At 38.2% G+C, this 16,793-nt stretch overlaps 1 protein-coding gene across 1 annotated transcript in view; it reads left to right on the top strand.

Annotated features, from left to right (window-relative positions):
- MELK (maternal embryonic leucine zipper kinase) overlaps positions 1-16,793 on the top strand; it is a 71,253-nt gene that overhangs the window by 32,415 nt on the left and 22,045 nt on the right. The window contains exons 11-13 of the mRNA XM_036996532.2: positions 1,518-1,604; positions 11,313-11,441; positions 15,001-15,123. Of these exons, the coding sequence (XP_036852427.1) occupies positions 1,518-1,604; positions 11,313-11,441; positions 15,001-15,123 (339 nt within the window). The remainder of the gene's footprint in view (positions 1-1,517; positions 1,605-11,312; positions 11,442-15,000; positions 15,124-16,793) is intronic.

Genomic DNA, 16,793 nt, shown 5'->3' with positions numbered 1-16,793 from the left:
ATCCATGAGGTTGTGTTTGTACCAGCCAATCAGGCAGGTCACTTTCCTCTTCCTCTATTTTTATGATGGTGGCATGACTTGCTCCTGAGCCAGTTGTCATGGATGTGGTATCCAGACTAAGGGAAGGTCATGACACCGTTCTGCCTGTGCTGGGCAGGCCTCTCTTGGTTATTATGTTTGGTGCTGAACACTTCACCTTGAGGGTCAGTGACAACCTGAAATGTGTGATCTAAAGAAAGGACCGGAATGGTAAGGGGAGCTAATCATTGAAACGGTGGTTAAAGGAACTGGAAAAGAGAAGTCTTGGAGAGAAAAGGTTGTCTATAATAGGAATATTCAAATTTCTGAAAGGCCTTCATACCAAAGAGGAAATAGAATTATGACTGTTAGTAAAAACAGTTAACCATTTTTCGAGGCCTATTCTGTTTGGATGTTGTATTATCTGCTCCATGTATGTAACATATATTGCAAGACAGGTGCTATCTCTGTTTCACAGATATTAACTTGAGGCTCGGAGAAGTGTAGTGACATGCTCACAGTCACATGGTTATTTAGTGATGTCACAATTAAAACCAAGGCCTTTCTCATTCCAAAGCCTGTTAGCTGTCAGATTGTACCATCTCACAGTGGATAGAGATGACAGGGAGACAGACCTCAGGGCACAGGTGGGAGAAGCTAACCATCTGAGCTGTTCTGAGCTCCCTGGAGAGGAAGACTTTAAGCAGAAAGTGAAACATCATTTATGAGGTCTGTTGTGGAGAGAATTCTTCAGAAGAATTCCCCCAAATCATAAAATTACATCCCTTATGATTCTCTTTCCCTGTGTGCTCCTGAACTTCTGCTCCTTCCTGCCTTCCTGTTCTTGGTGATCCTTGTTTGCTTCTGAGAGCCCATTTCCAGCCCCCTCTTTAGTGAGGTCCCATCATGCAGGGATCAGAATACTTAAACAGTTTCTCTCCTAAGCAAAATAAAGTGTGCGTAAAGGCTGTCTCACTTCTTTTTTTAAATTGTGCTTTGCTGGTACCTTCAGCATAATGATTGTGTAGCATCCATGGCACTGTCATAAGGGCTCCTTGGATTGTGCTAAACCCAAACAACCTGGGGTCCACTCTGCTTCAAGTCTGAGCCCCTCTTCCCAGTCTCTTGTACAGCCACTGATTTCAGGTGCCTAGGTGACTGTGTTGATGAAAATGCCAGTGCAGGTCTTGCTGTGGGGAAGGAGTGTCTTGTCCCTTAGCTGCACAACAGAATTTTAGCGATTGGCCAGACGATGATGGGGATTTGAAGGGCCTAGAAAGAGCTCATCTTTTTGAACTGCTTATTGCCACCTGCTGATACCTGCTGATACCTTAAAAACTATATCTTAAAAATTCTCATTCAAGAATTTGACAAGCTCCTGTTGTTTTTATATTTTGGTGTTGGATTTTGCAAGGTAATTATGCTAATTAAAAATTTTCAAAACAGTAAATATATTTGTAATTTCTTGTTAATCAAGTTTATAAAACCTTTTTTTGTAGCTTATTCACCTTGATGAAGATTGTGTAATAGAACTTTCTGTACATCACAGAAATAACAGGCAAACAATGGAGGATTTAATTTCATTGGTAAGAAATACAACTTGAATTTGAGAGTAATATCTTCTGTTTTATTTTTCTTTATCAGTACAGTAAAAATTATATAGCATATCACTGGTGCAAATATTACACTTATTTTATATTTATGTGTCATTTCCACTCTGATGTCTGCTGGATATCCTCTTTGAAAATGACATTGATTCAAAAGAATTATAAGGAAGAAAATGAAGAAACAGAAGAAACTCATCCACAAAGAATTGACAAGAGTTCTAATTTTACTACTTGAAATTCTCTGGTGTGGAACTACGGTTCTGCTATAGAATAAGATAAATACAAAGAAGTTTTCTTCATACCTGAAAGCAGCCTGGTGGCATGACATCACGCCCAAGCTTATGAGCCAAATACCATCAAATCATTATCATGATTTCTGATGTTGGATCATTTTAGCTTTTTCAGATGCTTAATCTCTAGATCACATATGTGTTTTTTTTTTCTTGAAGTAGAGGTACTCAGCTGTCTCTGAGTATAATTGAACATGATGGGCAGGGATTACACCCACCTTTGTTCCTGGATTGGTGTAATATCTTTCAGCACCTATGATTTGTATTTGTTTTTTCTCTTTTCTAATTTGCAAGGAAAGGCCTTAAGTAAATTATTATTTTCTTACCAAATAAAGCTTTGCTAAGCCACGGTTCTTTTCAGGGAGGAGACACATGGTAATGCTTCTCAATGACATAATAAGCAAAGGTTCAGAATGTGTATGGAAAGCAGAATGATTCAATTCTCTTTCATGGATAATGCCTTTAAAGGAATGGTAAGAATTGGGAATTGCTGCAAGATATGTCAAGTCCTTAACCTTTTACAATGATCATTGAAATTTCTATTTAAGAAACTTAAAAAAAATTCTGACTTTTTCTTTGGGACAGTCTTTAATAGAAGACTGCATTTCAGATACACAAAATTTCTTCTAAAATTTTTATTATAGAATATTTCAAACACCTAAAGGAGTAGAGAGAATAGTAACTAGTAGAGATAGCAAAGAGTAGAGAGAATAATAACAGTGATCTTCCATGTACTCCTCATGCAGTTTCAGCTGTTAAGAGCATGGGCCAATTTCATTTACTTCACAGTACCCTTTCCAGCTAGGATATTAAAAAAACAACTCACAGACATCATGTCATTTTATCCGAAAAAAATTGTAATGAGATCCATAAACTTCTAAAATTCAAATCTTAAAAGTAATACACCCAGAATACCAAGAATCATTGAAAAAAAGTCTTTCAAATAATATCCTTTATGTGATCTCTACATGCAGTATTCCAACTTAAAGGTGAAATGGAAATAGGAATTGCTTTTTTGCTTCTGATACAGAAAACAAAATAGATGATGAAGCACAATAGAGATTGTTTGCTGCTGTTACATTTCTCTAAAGATGCCTCAGTTATCCTGAAACCTAGGCCAAAAAAAAAATCAAGAACACTGTGAGGAAAGTAATATTTTTCTTCTTTTGTGCTCTTCCCTCATTCTTTTATTTATTTATTTATTTATTTATTTTTATTTTGTTATCATTAATCTACAATTACATGCAGAACATTATGTTTACTAGGCTCCCCCCTTCACCAAGTCCACCCCACAATCCCCATTACAGTCACTGTCCATCAGCGTAGTAAGATGCTGTAGAGTCACTACTTGTCTTCTCTGTGTTGCACAGCCCTCCCCATGCCCCCCGACATTATACATGCTAATTGTAATGCCCCCTTTCTTTTTCCCCACCCTTGTCCCTCCCTTCCCACCCATCCTCCCCAGTCCCTTTCCCTTTGGTAACTGTTAGTCCATTCTTGGGTTCTGTGATTCTGCTGCTGCTTTGTTCCTTCAGTTTTTCTTTGTTCTTATACTCCACATATGAGTGAAATCATTTGGTACTTGTCTGTCTCTGCCTGGCTTATTTCACTGAGCATAATACCCTCTAGCTCCATCTGTGTTGTTGCAAATGGTAGGATTTGTTTTCTTCTTATGGCCAAATAATATTCCATTGTGTATATGTACCACATCTTCTTTATCCATTCATCTACTGATGGACACTTAGGTTGCTTCCATTTCTTGGCTATTGTAAATGGTGCTGCGATAAACATAGGGGTGCATATGTTTTTTTCAAACTGGGCTGCTACATTCTTAGGCTAAATTCCTAGAAGTGGAATTCCTGGGTCAAATGGTATTTCTATTTTGAGCTTTTTGAGGAACCTCCATACTGCTTTCCGCAATGGTTGAACTAGTTTACATTCCTACCATCAGTGTAGGAGGGTTCCCCTTTCTCCACAACCTTGCCAACATTTGTTGTTGTTTGTCTTTTGGATGGTGGTGATCCTTACTGGTGTGAGGTGATATCTCATTGTGGTTTTAATTTGCATTTCTCTGATGACTAGTGATGTGGAGCATCTTTTCATGTGCCTGTTGGCCATCTGAATTTCTTCTTTGGAGAACTGTCTGTTCAGCTCCTCTGCCCATTTTTTAATTGGATTATTTGTTTTTTGTTTGTTGAGGTGCATGAGCTCTTTATGTATTTTGGATGTCAATGCTTTATCGGATCTGTCATTTATGAATATATTCTCCCATACTGTAGGATGCCTTTTTGTTCTATTGATGGTGTCCTTTGCTGTACAGAAGCTTTTCAGTTTGATATAGTCCCACTTGTTCATTTTTGCTTTTGTTTCCCTTGCCCGGGGAGATATATTCATGAAGAAGTCACTCATGTTTATGTCCAAGAGATTTTTGCCTATGTTTTTTTCTAAGAGTTTTATGGTTTCATGACTTACATTCAGGTCTTTGATCCATTTTGAATTTACTTTTGTGTATGGGGTTAGGCAGTAATCCAGTTTCATTCTCCTACATGTAGCTGTCCAGTTTTGCCAGCACCATCTGTTGAAGAGACTGTCATTTTGCCATTGTATGTCCATGGCTCCTTTATCATATATTAATTGACCATATATGTTTGGGTTAATGTCTGGAGTCTCAATTCTGTTCCACTGGTCTGTGGCTCGGTTCTTGTGCCAGTACCAAATTGTCTTGATTACTGTGGCTTTGTAGTAGAGCTTGAAGTTGGGAAGTGAGATTCCCTCCACTTTATTTTTCCTTCTCAGGATTGCTTTGGCTATTCGGGGTCTTTGGTGTTTCCATATGAATTTTTGAACTATTTGTTCCAGTTCGTTGAAGAATGCTGTTGGTAATTTGATAGGGATTGCATCAAATCTGTATATTGCTTCGGGCAGGATGGCCGTTTTGACGATATTAATTCTTCCTAGCCAAGAGCATGGGATGAGTTTCCATCTGTTAGTGTCCTCTTTAATTTCTCTTAAGAGTATCTTATAGTTTTCAGAGTATAGGTCTTTCACTTCCTTGGTTAGGTTTATTCCTAGGTATTTTATTCTTTTTGATGCAATTGTGAATGGAACTGTTTTCCTGATTTCTCTCTCTATTAGTTCATTGTTAGTGTATAGGAAAGCCACAGATTTCTGTGTGTTAATTTTGTATTCTGAAACTTTGCTGAATTCCCATATTAGTTCTCATAGTTTTGGACTGGAGTCTTTAGGGTTTTTTATGTACAATATCACGTCATCTGCAAATAGTGACAGTTTAACTTCCTCTTTACCAATCTGGATTCCTTTCTTCCCTCATTCTTAAATGACTGTTTAAATATATTTTCCAGTCCTAGGGATTAGTAGAATACAGGCTAGTCATTCTAGATCTGAGATGCTCAACCTTGGCTGAATGCTGGAGTCACCTGGGATCTTCAATCCTGATGCCTGGGTCTCACCTCCAGAGAGGTGGGGTATGGCCTAAGCATAAGAATTTTTAAAAGCTTTCCTAATGATTGTAGTGCAGAGCCAGGAGTGGAGAAGTACTACTTCAGATCCTTGCTGTGTTGGTTCAGGATCAGCACCAGCACCATCTGGTGCTTGTTAGAAATGTAGAGTCTTAGGCCCCACCTCCGACCTCCTGAATCAGAATCTGCATCTTAATGAATCCCTAAGGGACTCATACTTACATTAAAGCTTGAGAACGATTGGTCTAAGTTAGTGGTTCTTGACTGGAAGTGATTTTGTCCCTCAGAGGACATTTTTTTTGGTTGTCATAACTGGGGTGTGTGTGTATACTAATGGCATCTAGTGGGTAAAGGCCAGGATGCTGCTTGACATCCTAGAATGCACAGAACAGCTCCTCACCACAAAGAATTATCCAGGTCAAATGTCAGGAGTGTTGAGTTGAGAAATCCTGGTCTAGGTAGCCTCAGAGAATTCACATTGGTCCTAGGAATTTTCCAGTTGAGAGAGCCTCAGGAAAACCAGGGTTGAGATCATTTGTGGACTGTTGTATTTTTTCTGGCATCTGGCATCTAAAGAACTCTGCCTTTACTTTTGGGGCTAGTTAGGACAGAGAGAAATCAGTTTAGTGTGATCCACTGTGGTATGGTGCTGATCTTTGTGCAGAGAGAGTAAAACAGTATTGTCTCCAAACACTGAACTCAGAACTCTCATTTTTAGGTTGTATACTTGAGTACTCAGCACTGCTTTTTATATGCAGAAGTCAGAGCTTCATATGCCTCATGATTTTGAACTATCTCATTTGTCGCTCTGTTGAGCTTCCCAGTGGTGGGGCTAGAGCTTCCACCTCACTGCTTTCCTTACTGTCCCCCTGTTCTCACAGCTGTGAGTGGTCTGGATTGTGCAGGCAGCCAGTCACCCAGTAGGATGACTCCACTGAGGGTCACACAAGAACCTATTCAGACCAAGGCAGATCCCTTTCCCCCACCCCTGAAATGCAAATATTCACACATTCTGGTGGCAGAGTTTAAAGACTGAGGGCCTCAGATGCAAGGTCAGAGAAGGATAGTAGACCACTCAGTTTCTTAAACCCTCTGTACCAGTACCTGCCTTTCTTCAGCCCAGATGCTTGGGAAGTTGCTTAACATTTTGGTCTGCCTGAACAATAACTGGGGATTTTTAAATGTTTTTAGTTTTTTGGAAATGGAACCTTCTTTATAACAGGTAAACCTATTGCTTTACTTACTGACATTTGACTTTCAGAAGGGAGAACTGCCTCAAAGACAAAGGAGACATCAGTTGGGTCAGACTTGTGGACTGACATCACCAAAAAGCACAACTAATGTGCTGATTTATCTGTTATTGAACACAGAACTCCCCTTGCATCTTATTGTAATGAGTAGTATGCAGTGGCTATGCCAGTAAGTTATGAAAGGATGCTTTTTAGCCTAGAAGGTGGTTGTAAAACAACTAGATGTGTTTAGAAAGCTCCATCTAAAAACTCTCAGCACTCTCCAGGTATTGTCAGTGCCTGGGTTATGCCATACCATTGTTGATAAGCAAGTGGCAACTTGTTTCTGAGCCACTGTCGCTTATCAGTTTATGGCATCTCTTTTTGACAGGCACTCAAAAAGGTGCCTGTAAAACATGAGACCATAGATGTAGGAGGTAGGAAAAAAATCTTCAGTGTAGTTTTTGGAAAGTGGAGAGTAATTATAATAATTACATAGGTTTCCACCCATTTCCTAAGTACCTTCTCCATTTTTTGTCCTTCCTTCCTCCTGCCCTGTCTGGATTAAAGGCAACATTCTCTGATAATTACCACAATGTTGTATACTTCTCCCACTAGATTATAGGTCTATTATATAAATTTCAAAGCATGCATTATAATTGTGGCCATCTAAAATATTAACTGGTAAAATTTGTAAAAATAGGGTTGGTAGTAGACCTCTTTGGTCTAATTTGTACTTTGTGAGGGGATACATAACATTAAATATTATTCAGTGTAATTAAAATGTAATACTTTTGTAGGGCAGAAAATCTCTTAGTCTTATGAGTACATTATTTAGAAACTTTTAGTTAAACCTGGTGGATTGAACAGATATGTTTACATTTAACACTTCCTAAAAACTCACTAAAATAACAATAAAGGGATAAAAAGGCAAAAAATTCACAAGGATGACAAAAATAGGAGAGAAAAAAGTAATATCCATAAAATTGGGGGAGTTATAGGATAGATAAGCCGCAGTTGACACAGCACTTTTTTAAAAAATGTTTTTTATGATTGATATACACTCTTACGAAGGTTTCACATGAAAACACAATGTGGTTACTACATTTACCCATATTATCAAGTCCCCACCCATACCCCAATGCAGTCACTGTCCATCAGTGTAGTAAGATGCCACAGATCCACTATGTGCCTTCTCTGTGATACACTGTTCTCCCCGTGATCCCCCACACCATGTGTACTAAACATATTACCCCTCAGTCCCCTTCACCCTCCCTCCCCACCCGCCCTTCCACACCCCTCCCCTTTGGTAACCGCTAGTTTATTCTTGGAGTCTTTGAGTCTGCTGCCATTTTGTTCCTTCACTTTTGCTTCATTGTTATACTCCACAAATGAGGGAAATCATTTGGCATTTGTCTTTCTCCATCTGGCTTATTTCACTGAGCATAATGTCCTCCAGCTCCATCCATGTTGTTGCAAATGGAAGGATTTGTTTCTTTCTTATGGCCGAATAGTATTCCATTGTGTATGTGTACCACATCTTCTTTATTCATTCATCTACTGATGGACACTCAGATAGCTTCCATATCCTGGCTGTTTTAAAAAGTTCTGCAATAAATATAGTGGTGCATATGTCTTTTGGAATCTGAGAAGTTGTATTCTTTGGGTGAATTCCAAGGAGTGGGATTCCCGGGTCAAATGGTATTTCTATTTTTAGTTTTTTAAGGAACATCCATATTGCTTTCCATAATGGTTGAACTAGCTTACATTCCCACTAGCAGTGTAGAAGGGTTCCCCTTTCTCTGCTTCCTCGCCAGCATTTGTTGTTCTTAGTCTTTTTGATGGTGGCCATCCTTACTAGTGTGAGGTGATATCTCATTGTGGTTTTAATTTGCATTTCCCTGATGATTAGTGATGTGGAGCATCTTTTCATGTGCCTGTTGGCCATCTGAATTTCTTCTTTGTACAACTGTCTCTTCATATCCTCTGCCCATTTGTTAATCGGGTTATTTGCTTTTTGGGTGCTGAGGTATGTAAGTTCTTTATATAGTTTGGATGTTAACCCCTTGTCAGATATGTCATTTACAAATATATTCTCCCATACTGTAGGATGCCTTTTTGTTTTGTTGATGATGTCCTTTGCTGTACAAAACCTTTTTAGTTTGATGTAATCCCATGAGTTCATTTTTGCTTTTGTTTCCCTTTCTCGAGGAGATGGGTTCAGGAAGAAGTTACTCATACTTATGTTCAGGAGATGTTTGCCTATGTTATCTTCTAAGACTTTATGGTTTCATGACTTACATTCAAGTCGTTAATCCATTTCGAGTTTGCTTTTATGTATGGAGTTAAACAATAATCCAGTTTCATTCTCTTGCATATAGCTGTCCAGTTTTGCCAACACCAGCTGTTGAAGAGGGTGTCATTTCCCCATTGTATGTCCATGGCTCCTTTATCATATATTAATTGACCATATATGGTTGGGTTTATATCAGGGCTCTCTAGTCTGTCCCATTGGTCTATGGGTCTGTTCTTGTGACACAGCACTTTGAAGAAAGCTGGAAGCACAGGGCCTGCAGTGGGGAAAGACAAAAAGCAAACTGATGAGAGCCCTGTAGCTCCAGCAAGGCTCAGAGTCAGAGGTATTGGGAGCCTCTGAAATCAGGGAAGAGAGTAGAGTAGAACACAGGAAGACTGGCTGAAAGTCTATACTAGAAGCAGTTAGAACCACAGGTCCCTTCCTCTACCTTGTGCTGCATGACAGCCACATCTTCCCCACCCTGGCAGAAGGTTGGAGACACTGAGCAAGGAGTACTCTTATATCAGATACAGCTCAGGTAGGGGTGATGAGCTATTCTGAAATAGATGCATGGACACACCCAGTCCTTATATTGAACAGTGAGCCACTGCTTCCAGCTCCCTTCCGTATTCAACTCTGAGAATGCAGGAACCAGGGTTTTATCCTATTTGCAGTGGGGGTGGGGAAAATATCAGAAGATTCATCTTTAGGGAAAAGCCAAGAAAGAAGACTTACTATACCAATGGTTGGGAGTTCACATTCCTGTCTATCCACCTTAGAAAGAAGCCTCCAAGGTGCTAAGCAGCCCCAAACTATACATAGAGCCTTTAATTAGCTGTGCTGTATAATTTTTCACTTTTAAATAGAGGCAGACAGCCAAAGATCACCAGGTGTTTGAGGAAAGCCTGTACATGAAAGCCAGGGAAGAAAACAAATGGTGAAGAAAGGGAAAGTAAAGACACACAGAAAAAAAAAACATAATGCAGGGAGTTGAAGAAAGTGGCTAGAAATTATAATTAATATTCTGATAAAAGAAGCTATTTCTTTCTTGAAATAGGAATAAGATGACTAAAGATCATTTTAAGAGATAACTCTTAAAAGTTTAAAATATGCCACAGAAATGAAAAGCTCAATGAAATGATTGAAAATGAAATTAAAGGGAAAATTTCCAAAAGTTGAAACTAAAGACAGAGAGATGCATAAATAGAAATAGAAGAGAAGGGGTATGAAGGGTCCAACATATAAATAATTGAAGTTGCAGGAAGATAAAACAGAGACAAGGGGAAGAAAACATCAAAGAAATAATACAAGAAGTATTCTAGAACTGAAATATAGGAGTTTTTAAGAATGAAGGGGCTTAAGCAGGGCTTGGTAAAGTTGATGAAAATAGATCCACACAAAAGCTTGCTTTAGTGAAATTTCAGAAAACTGGTAAAAAAGAGAAGATTCAGTTTCTGGAGACAAAATACAAAAGATCATAAGCAAAGCCTTGGGAATCTGAAAGACTTTAGATTTTTAGTGGCTGTCCTAGAAGCAAGAAGACCATGGAACAGTGCCTTCAAAACTGTGAAAATTATCTTCAACCTAGAAGTTCATACTCAGCCAAACCAGAATCAAGTGTGAGATAGAATGTAGTCATTTATGAGAATGCAACATTTCAAAAAACTTACCTCCCATTCATCTACCCTCAGGAAGTTACTGGAGGATGTGTTCCACCACAACAAGAAAGTAAACCAAGAAAGAATAATACTTAGGACCCTAGAAAATGGGGGTATATGTAGGAGTGTAGTGAAGGGAATCCCTAGAATGACAATTGAGCTTTAGGCTGAGAAAGAAGCTAGCTCAGAGCGGAGCAAGAAGTGCAGACATCAGGTGGAGAAGAAACATGGAGGAGAAAACAGATTAGCTGATGTGTGTGACTACATTGAGAGGAGGTACAGAGTGTGGAGAATGTTGAGTTGAATTAGTAAGATGCATACTGCCTCTTTTTTTTTTTAACTAAAAATTGTGATAAATTATGGTAGGAGGAAACGGAGAAGACGTGTGGCGAAGGAAGGAGTTGTAGGAAAGCTGAATTCTTCTTTTCCATGCTAGGAAATTTATAGGTAGTATCTAAAGCTGAAAAAAATTTTAATCTGTATAAGTAATTAATTTAGAAGTATAGAAGTAGCAGCTAAAAGTGTTTAAAAGTGGTTCCTTCTGGGGAGTGGAAATTGTGTGTGTGAGATAATGATATATAGGCTCTTGCTATTTTTTATTTTCTTCTTTGGAAAGCAAAAATTTTGTTTAAAAAATTTCTGAATGTCTATTGCATTGAGGGAAAAATTAATTTAAATACAAGGTTTCAAAAAATAACTTCAGTCTTCTAAACAATTTGATTTTCTTTCCTCCAGTGGCAATATGATCACCTCACAGCTACCTATCTTCTGCTTCTAGCCAAGAAGGCTCGAGGAAAACCAGTTCGTTTAAGGCCTCCTTTTTTCTGTGGACCAGCCAGTGCTACGCCATTCACAGACATCAAGGTGAATGTTAGAACCTTTTGTGTGCACACCTGCTGCTCTTGCCATGTGCCCACCTGTTCATACACCACTGGGAAAGTTAACTTTGCTGATATCAAGGAGCCAGAAGCAAGAGATTTTATAATTTAAATATTTTTCATGAGGAAAATGGGAAATCCTGAACTCTAAAATTTTGAATGTTAACATGGCATAAAAAAATCTTCCCCTTTCCCCCTTTTTTTTTCACAAAAGTAATTCTCGTAGAAAAATTTTAAGCCACAGAAAAGCTAAAAGAAAATAGAATTTACCTATAAACTACTACCTATAGGTAATATAGTTTTATTTTACTGTGTCTTTTCAGTCTTTTCTTAGTGTCTTTTCAGTCTTTTTTTACTGTGCTTATTTACATAATTTATATACATGCAAGTGCTTTTAAAGGAGTTGTATGTAACAAATGAGTTGTAGATAATTTTAAAAATGGTTGGAAGTAAGACTTGTGAATATAGGATATATTATTATTATTATTTTTTTTTTCAGAATTTATTCATTAAAACATCAGATTTCCAGGAGAGTTTAAAAGAGGAAGGAAAGAAGGAAAGAGAAAGAGAAAGAATCAGGATATATTATTTTTTATATGACATGAAATGTTCTAATGGATTTTTTGATACTCACTTATGTTAATGGCTTAGGTTTTTATTTGTTTTGAGCAGTAGCTGTAGCTCCGGTAACTCAGATTCCTTGTATGAGTTCATTGTAACCATATTATTTTTTTCCATTTTGTCTTCTTTGTCTTATTTTCCTTTGTCACAAACATTTAGAATGGTGGAGAAGCTTTACATATTTGGAAGCACTGCGTTAGTCCTAAGAGCTCACATTAGCCTCTCTTTTCTGTGTGATTCTTTACTATCTCCCATGGCTTAAAATTCTGCCTTCCAAATACTTTGCTGGATGGGTGTGGAACTTTGTTGCATAATCTCCCCTTAGATTAATTCAGGTTACAATTTAAATGATTTTAGCACTAGGTAACTGTACTTTATTCTCAGAGAAAGTTAGTTGGCCATCTTTATAGAATTTACTATAACCCAAATGGCTATGTGGGTGAAGTGATTTTTTTTTTCTTTAGGTCTCCAAATTATTTTAAAAAAACAAAAAAGAAATGCCACCTCTTCTATGATCTTTTGTTGAATTTCCTCCCCACCCCCTGCTGAACTCCTCTAACAACTTGTTTAAATCTCTCTTTTGGCAGTTGTCAGTGGTGTGCTGCAGTATAGTGGGTCTGATGGCACTGCCAGACCTAATCTGCCTCCCTTCCCTTCTCAGCTGGTCTTTTTGACCAGACTAAGGACTCAGGGTTGGTGCAAATGGTTATTGTGTAAAGAAATCTTTGGGGTGAGATAATCTTATTGCTGGGATTGTTTTCTAGTCTGCAATTGGAGAGTTTTACTGAGTTGGTGAATACCACAGGCCCAGGCAGCTCTTTACCCAAGGGCCCCCTGAAGCATCCTATCCCTCATCCTGCCCACATTGTCAGACCCTCTGCACTCTCAGGGTCAAGGTAACACCTTTGGGTCCAGGAGGATACAAGAGCATGAAGTTTGCTTCCAGTCGAGGTAATTTCAGAAAGGATCAGATATTTCTGTACTTAGAATAAACTTCAGCTAAAATTTTAAATTTATGACACTTTAGTTAAGAGGTTTGAAACATTTTCCTAAACCATTTGACTTTCTTATATCTGGACTGGCAAAGTCTCAGTTCATGTGCTTATATGATTCATAAAGTATCCACGTAGAAAAGATCTGGAAAGGTATTTACTCTTTTCTTCCATCTGAGCATTTACCCAATAATGTAATAATTGTATAAGTTAAATTATTATCTAAATAATATATAAAATTGAATCAATTTTATAGTATATAGGCATTTTACTAACAAGAAATGCAGAAATTAAAGTTTGGGTTGTTTTCTGATCTTTATGCAAATCATTGTTGAAACTTGAAGCAAGCCACATAGTCTCTGTACTGTTGTCCTCCTGGATAGAATCACCTTTTTTCCCTGGGGTGTTGTTTACAAGAAAGTAAGTAATCCTGAACTGTTAATCAATAGCTGGCATTTTCAGTGAAGCAATAATAAAGTATGATCCAAGAATCACAAAAGACAACATCACTAGCATTTTCAAGCCCCATGATAGGCTCTTGGGGAACAAACCTCTGTACAGTTTAGTGCTTACTCCCTAGCTGTTGAGGTAAGACATACATATAGATAATACTACATTATAGTAGAGAATGGGTGCTAGATAAGGGGCTAAGGGTGTGCTTTTGGAAATGGGAGTGATCACCATGGCTGACCCAAGTTGGACCTAAAAAGAATGCAGACAGTATTCAGAGCAAAAGATAAATGGAATTAGCAAAACTCAGGCACCTAAATGTGCTCTATATTCTGTTGATAGTGACTAGACTTGTTTGGGTAAAATGAAGAGTTCAAGTACGGGAAAAGTGAGAGAAGAAGAAGAGAAGGAGCCAGTGAGCTGGAAGGGTAAATGAGAGCTAGATCGTAGAAAACCTTGAAATGCTATGTCAGAGAGGTTACACTTTATGCTATAGGTAATGGGAACCATGTACTTTTGGCAAGATGTGACAGTCACTGACATGACTGTACTATTGAACATTCAGTCAGGAGTGTGTGTGCTGTCACTCTCTACTGCAGTCTCCATGACGGCCATCATTGACATAGCACTGTCCTTTTCCCCTGGAGCCTAGCCTGAGCTTTAGTATTTTTCTCAGCCTCGCATGCCCTATAGCTTTTCTCGTTGATGGTGATTGGCAGTCCTGGAGAACTCTGTTACCCCTGGTTTGAGAGGGTGGAAAGATTGGTGGCAGAGACAATGTTGTCTGAAGACTTCAGGTCTGAGAAGATTTGTCCTTGATTTACAAGGTGGTGGTGGGACTGTAAAAGAAAGGATGAAGTTTAAGAAATTCAAGTGAAATTGCCTGGCCAGGTTAACTAGATACTGAGGGAAAGGGAAGGAGGGAGAAAGGAAAAATCCAATTACATTCCATAGTCTGAGAATTTAGGGTCTATCTAGTATACGCTTAGTTTATAGAGGGGGAAGAATGAGGGTAAAAGATGACTCTGGTGTTATCCTGTCCTCAGAGGATTTTTCATAAGGCAAATTTACTCCTACTAGAAATTGCTAGCCCTCTGTATATTCTCACCACCAAGAAACCTGCATTTCAAAGTCATTTCCCTCCCATCTTTTACTTTGTCAGAGCTTTTTGTTTGTAAATTTGCAAAGGAGTTATCTTTCTGGTATTATCAGTGCTTATCTGATAGTGGTAAGCTAAATAGCATGCCATGTAATGTAAGAATATTCTAAGATATATTGTTTGAGAGTCAGAGAATCTTCTATCTAATAACTGGAGTTAAATTATTTTGACTTCCTTTTTTTTCTGTACTGGATAGCGAGATCCTTCAATATTATCATTTCTAATTTGTTTCTGCTTCCAAAGCCTTGCCCTGTGCTTAGAATATATTATTTTACAACTGAATCATGGTGCTGTTGTCTCTAAGTTCTTCTATTTTTGAATAGTCAAAGAATCTGAGTCTAGAAGATATGACCACAAATGATGAAAATTATGTGACTGGATTAATAGACTATGAATGGTGTGAAGACAATTCATCAACAGGTGTGGTTACTCCACAAACACCACAGGTTAGTTATTTTCATTGCTATTTAAAGCCACATCTAGACTATGTGCTCACAAATTTAATGAATTCCTAAGCCATTGAAACATTACCAAGAGATTGTTGGAATATAAACGAAAGGAAAGCCAGTTATTTCCTGGTTGAAGACAGCCAAGATTCCATTTTGGAGTACTTTACCATGGCTTTGCCCTTCCCTGCCCTCTCCCCGTTCCATTGCCTCCCAGAAATTCCCTCATACCCTTTCAGACATAGTCAGCTCTCTCTTCCCCCCAGCTCAGGGCAGCAACTGATCTGTTTTCCTTTCCTTTGGTTATCTTTTTATCGTACTTGGAGTTTGTAGAACTTCTTGGATGTGTACTTAATGTTTTTCCTCTGTTTTCACTAAGGTGGCCACACCGAGTGCCTTCAGTAGTGAAATTCAGCAGCCAGTGTGCATCAGGAAAGCTCGCTAGACTCAGAATCCAGTTTTTACTGGGGGCTGTTACACAGGCACTCTTTTGCGGTGTGATCGGTCACAATCACTGAAATTCTGTACTTCTGAAAGGAAAACAGGTGCTTGCATAAACCACACGGTTTGTGGAATCTGTACAGCCTGTTGCAGCAGGGGGCCCCGGCCGTACAAACAGACTTAACAGTATGACAACCTTTTAAAAGGTTGCCAGACTTCAGCCAGAACCTGCTATGTTAACTCTTGCGTACAGCAAGGCCCTGCTTATGTATGTGCCAGAGTTCTTTAGAGTATATGCTAGGAGTGGAAGGACTATCTTAGACGTTACTGGATAATGCCAGTTTCTCCCCATAGTGGTTGTATTGATTATATTTCAACCAGCCATACAAGAGTGTTCCTATCGCTCCACATACTTACCCATACTTGTTATTTTAAACTAGTATTTTCTAACTGGTGAGTATAAAGTGGTATCTCACTGTGGTTTTAATCTGTACTTTTCTGATTACATAGGCATCTTTTTATGTATTAATTGGTCAATGGCATTTCCTTTTCTATGAAGTGGTTTTTCGTTTGCTATGTCAAGTTTTCTATTGGATTATTTCTTTTTCCTTGTATCAGAGTAGTTCTTAATTGAATCTTAATTCTAATCCTTTGTTGGTTATGTGTTGCAAACATGTTGTCAAGTTTCTTACCTGTCTTTTGACTTTAATGATAGAAGTCGTTAATTTTAATGAGTTAGAACTTGTATTTTCCCTTATGGTTTGTAATTTCTGTGTCTTTTTAAAGAAATCCTTCCTTATCCAAAAGTCATTAATATGTTCACATATATTGCTTGTAAAAGTTTACAGCTTTTCCTTTCACAAGTAAATCGTTGGTACCTATTGGGAATTGACTCTCTTGTATGGTGTGAGGTTGGAAACCAATTCTTCCCTCAGAGGATTAATTGTGCCAGCACCATTGAAAAGTCCATTCTTTGCCCACCCATCTACAATGGTACTTCTATCATACAGCACATTGTCATATGAGTGTGTCTGCTTTCTGGGCTATATTTTGTTTTGTTTATTTGCACTAATACCTTACATCTTAATTTTGTAATAGTTCTTCTATACTGCTGGCCAGATTCCTCCCATCTGATTCTTCTTTAGGAATGTCTTGGCTCTTCTTACCCCTTTGCATTTCCATATACATTTTAGAGTCATTTTAACAAATTTCACTTATACTCAAAATTG

The sequence above is a fragment of the Manis javanica genome, chromosome 2 (genome assembly GCF_040802235.1).
Source record: "Manis javanica isolate MJ-LG chromosome 2, MJ_LKY, whole genome shotgun sequence".
NCBI lineage: Eukaryota > Metazoa > Chordata > Mammalia > Pholidota > Manidae > Manis > Manis javanica.
The sequence above is the reverse complement of the archived record's forward strand: the minus strand, read 5'-3'. Positions and strand labels throughout refer to the sequence as shown.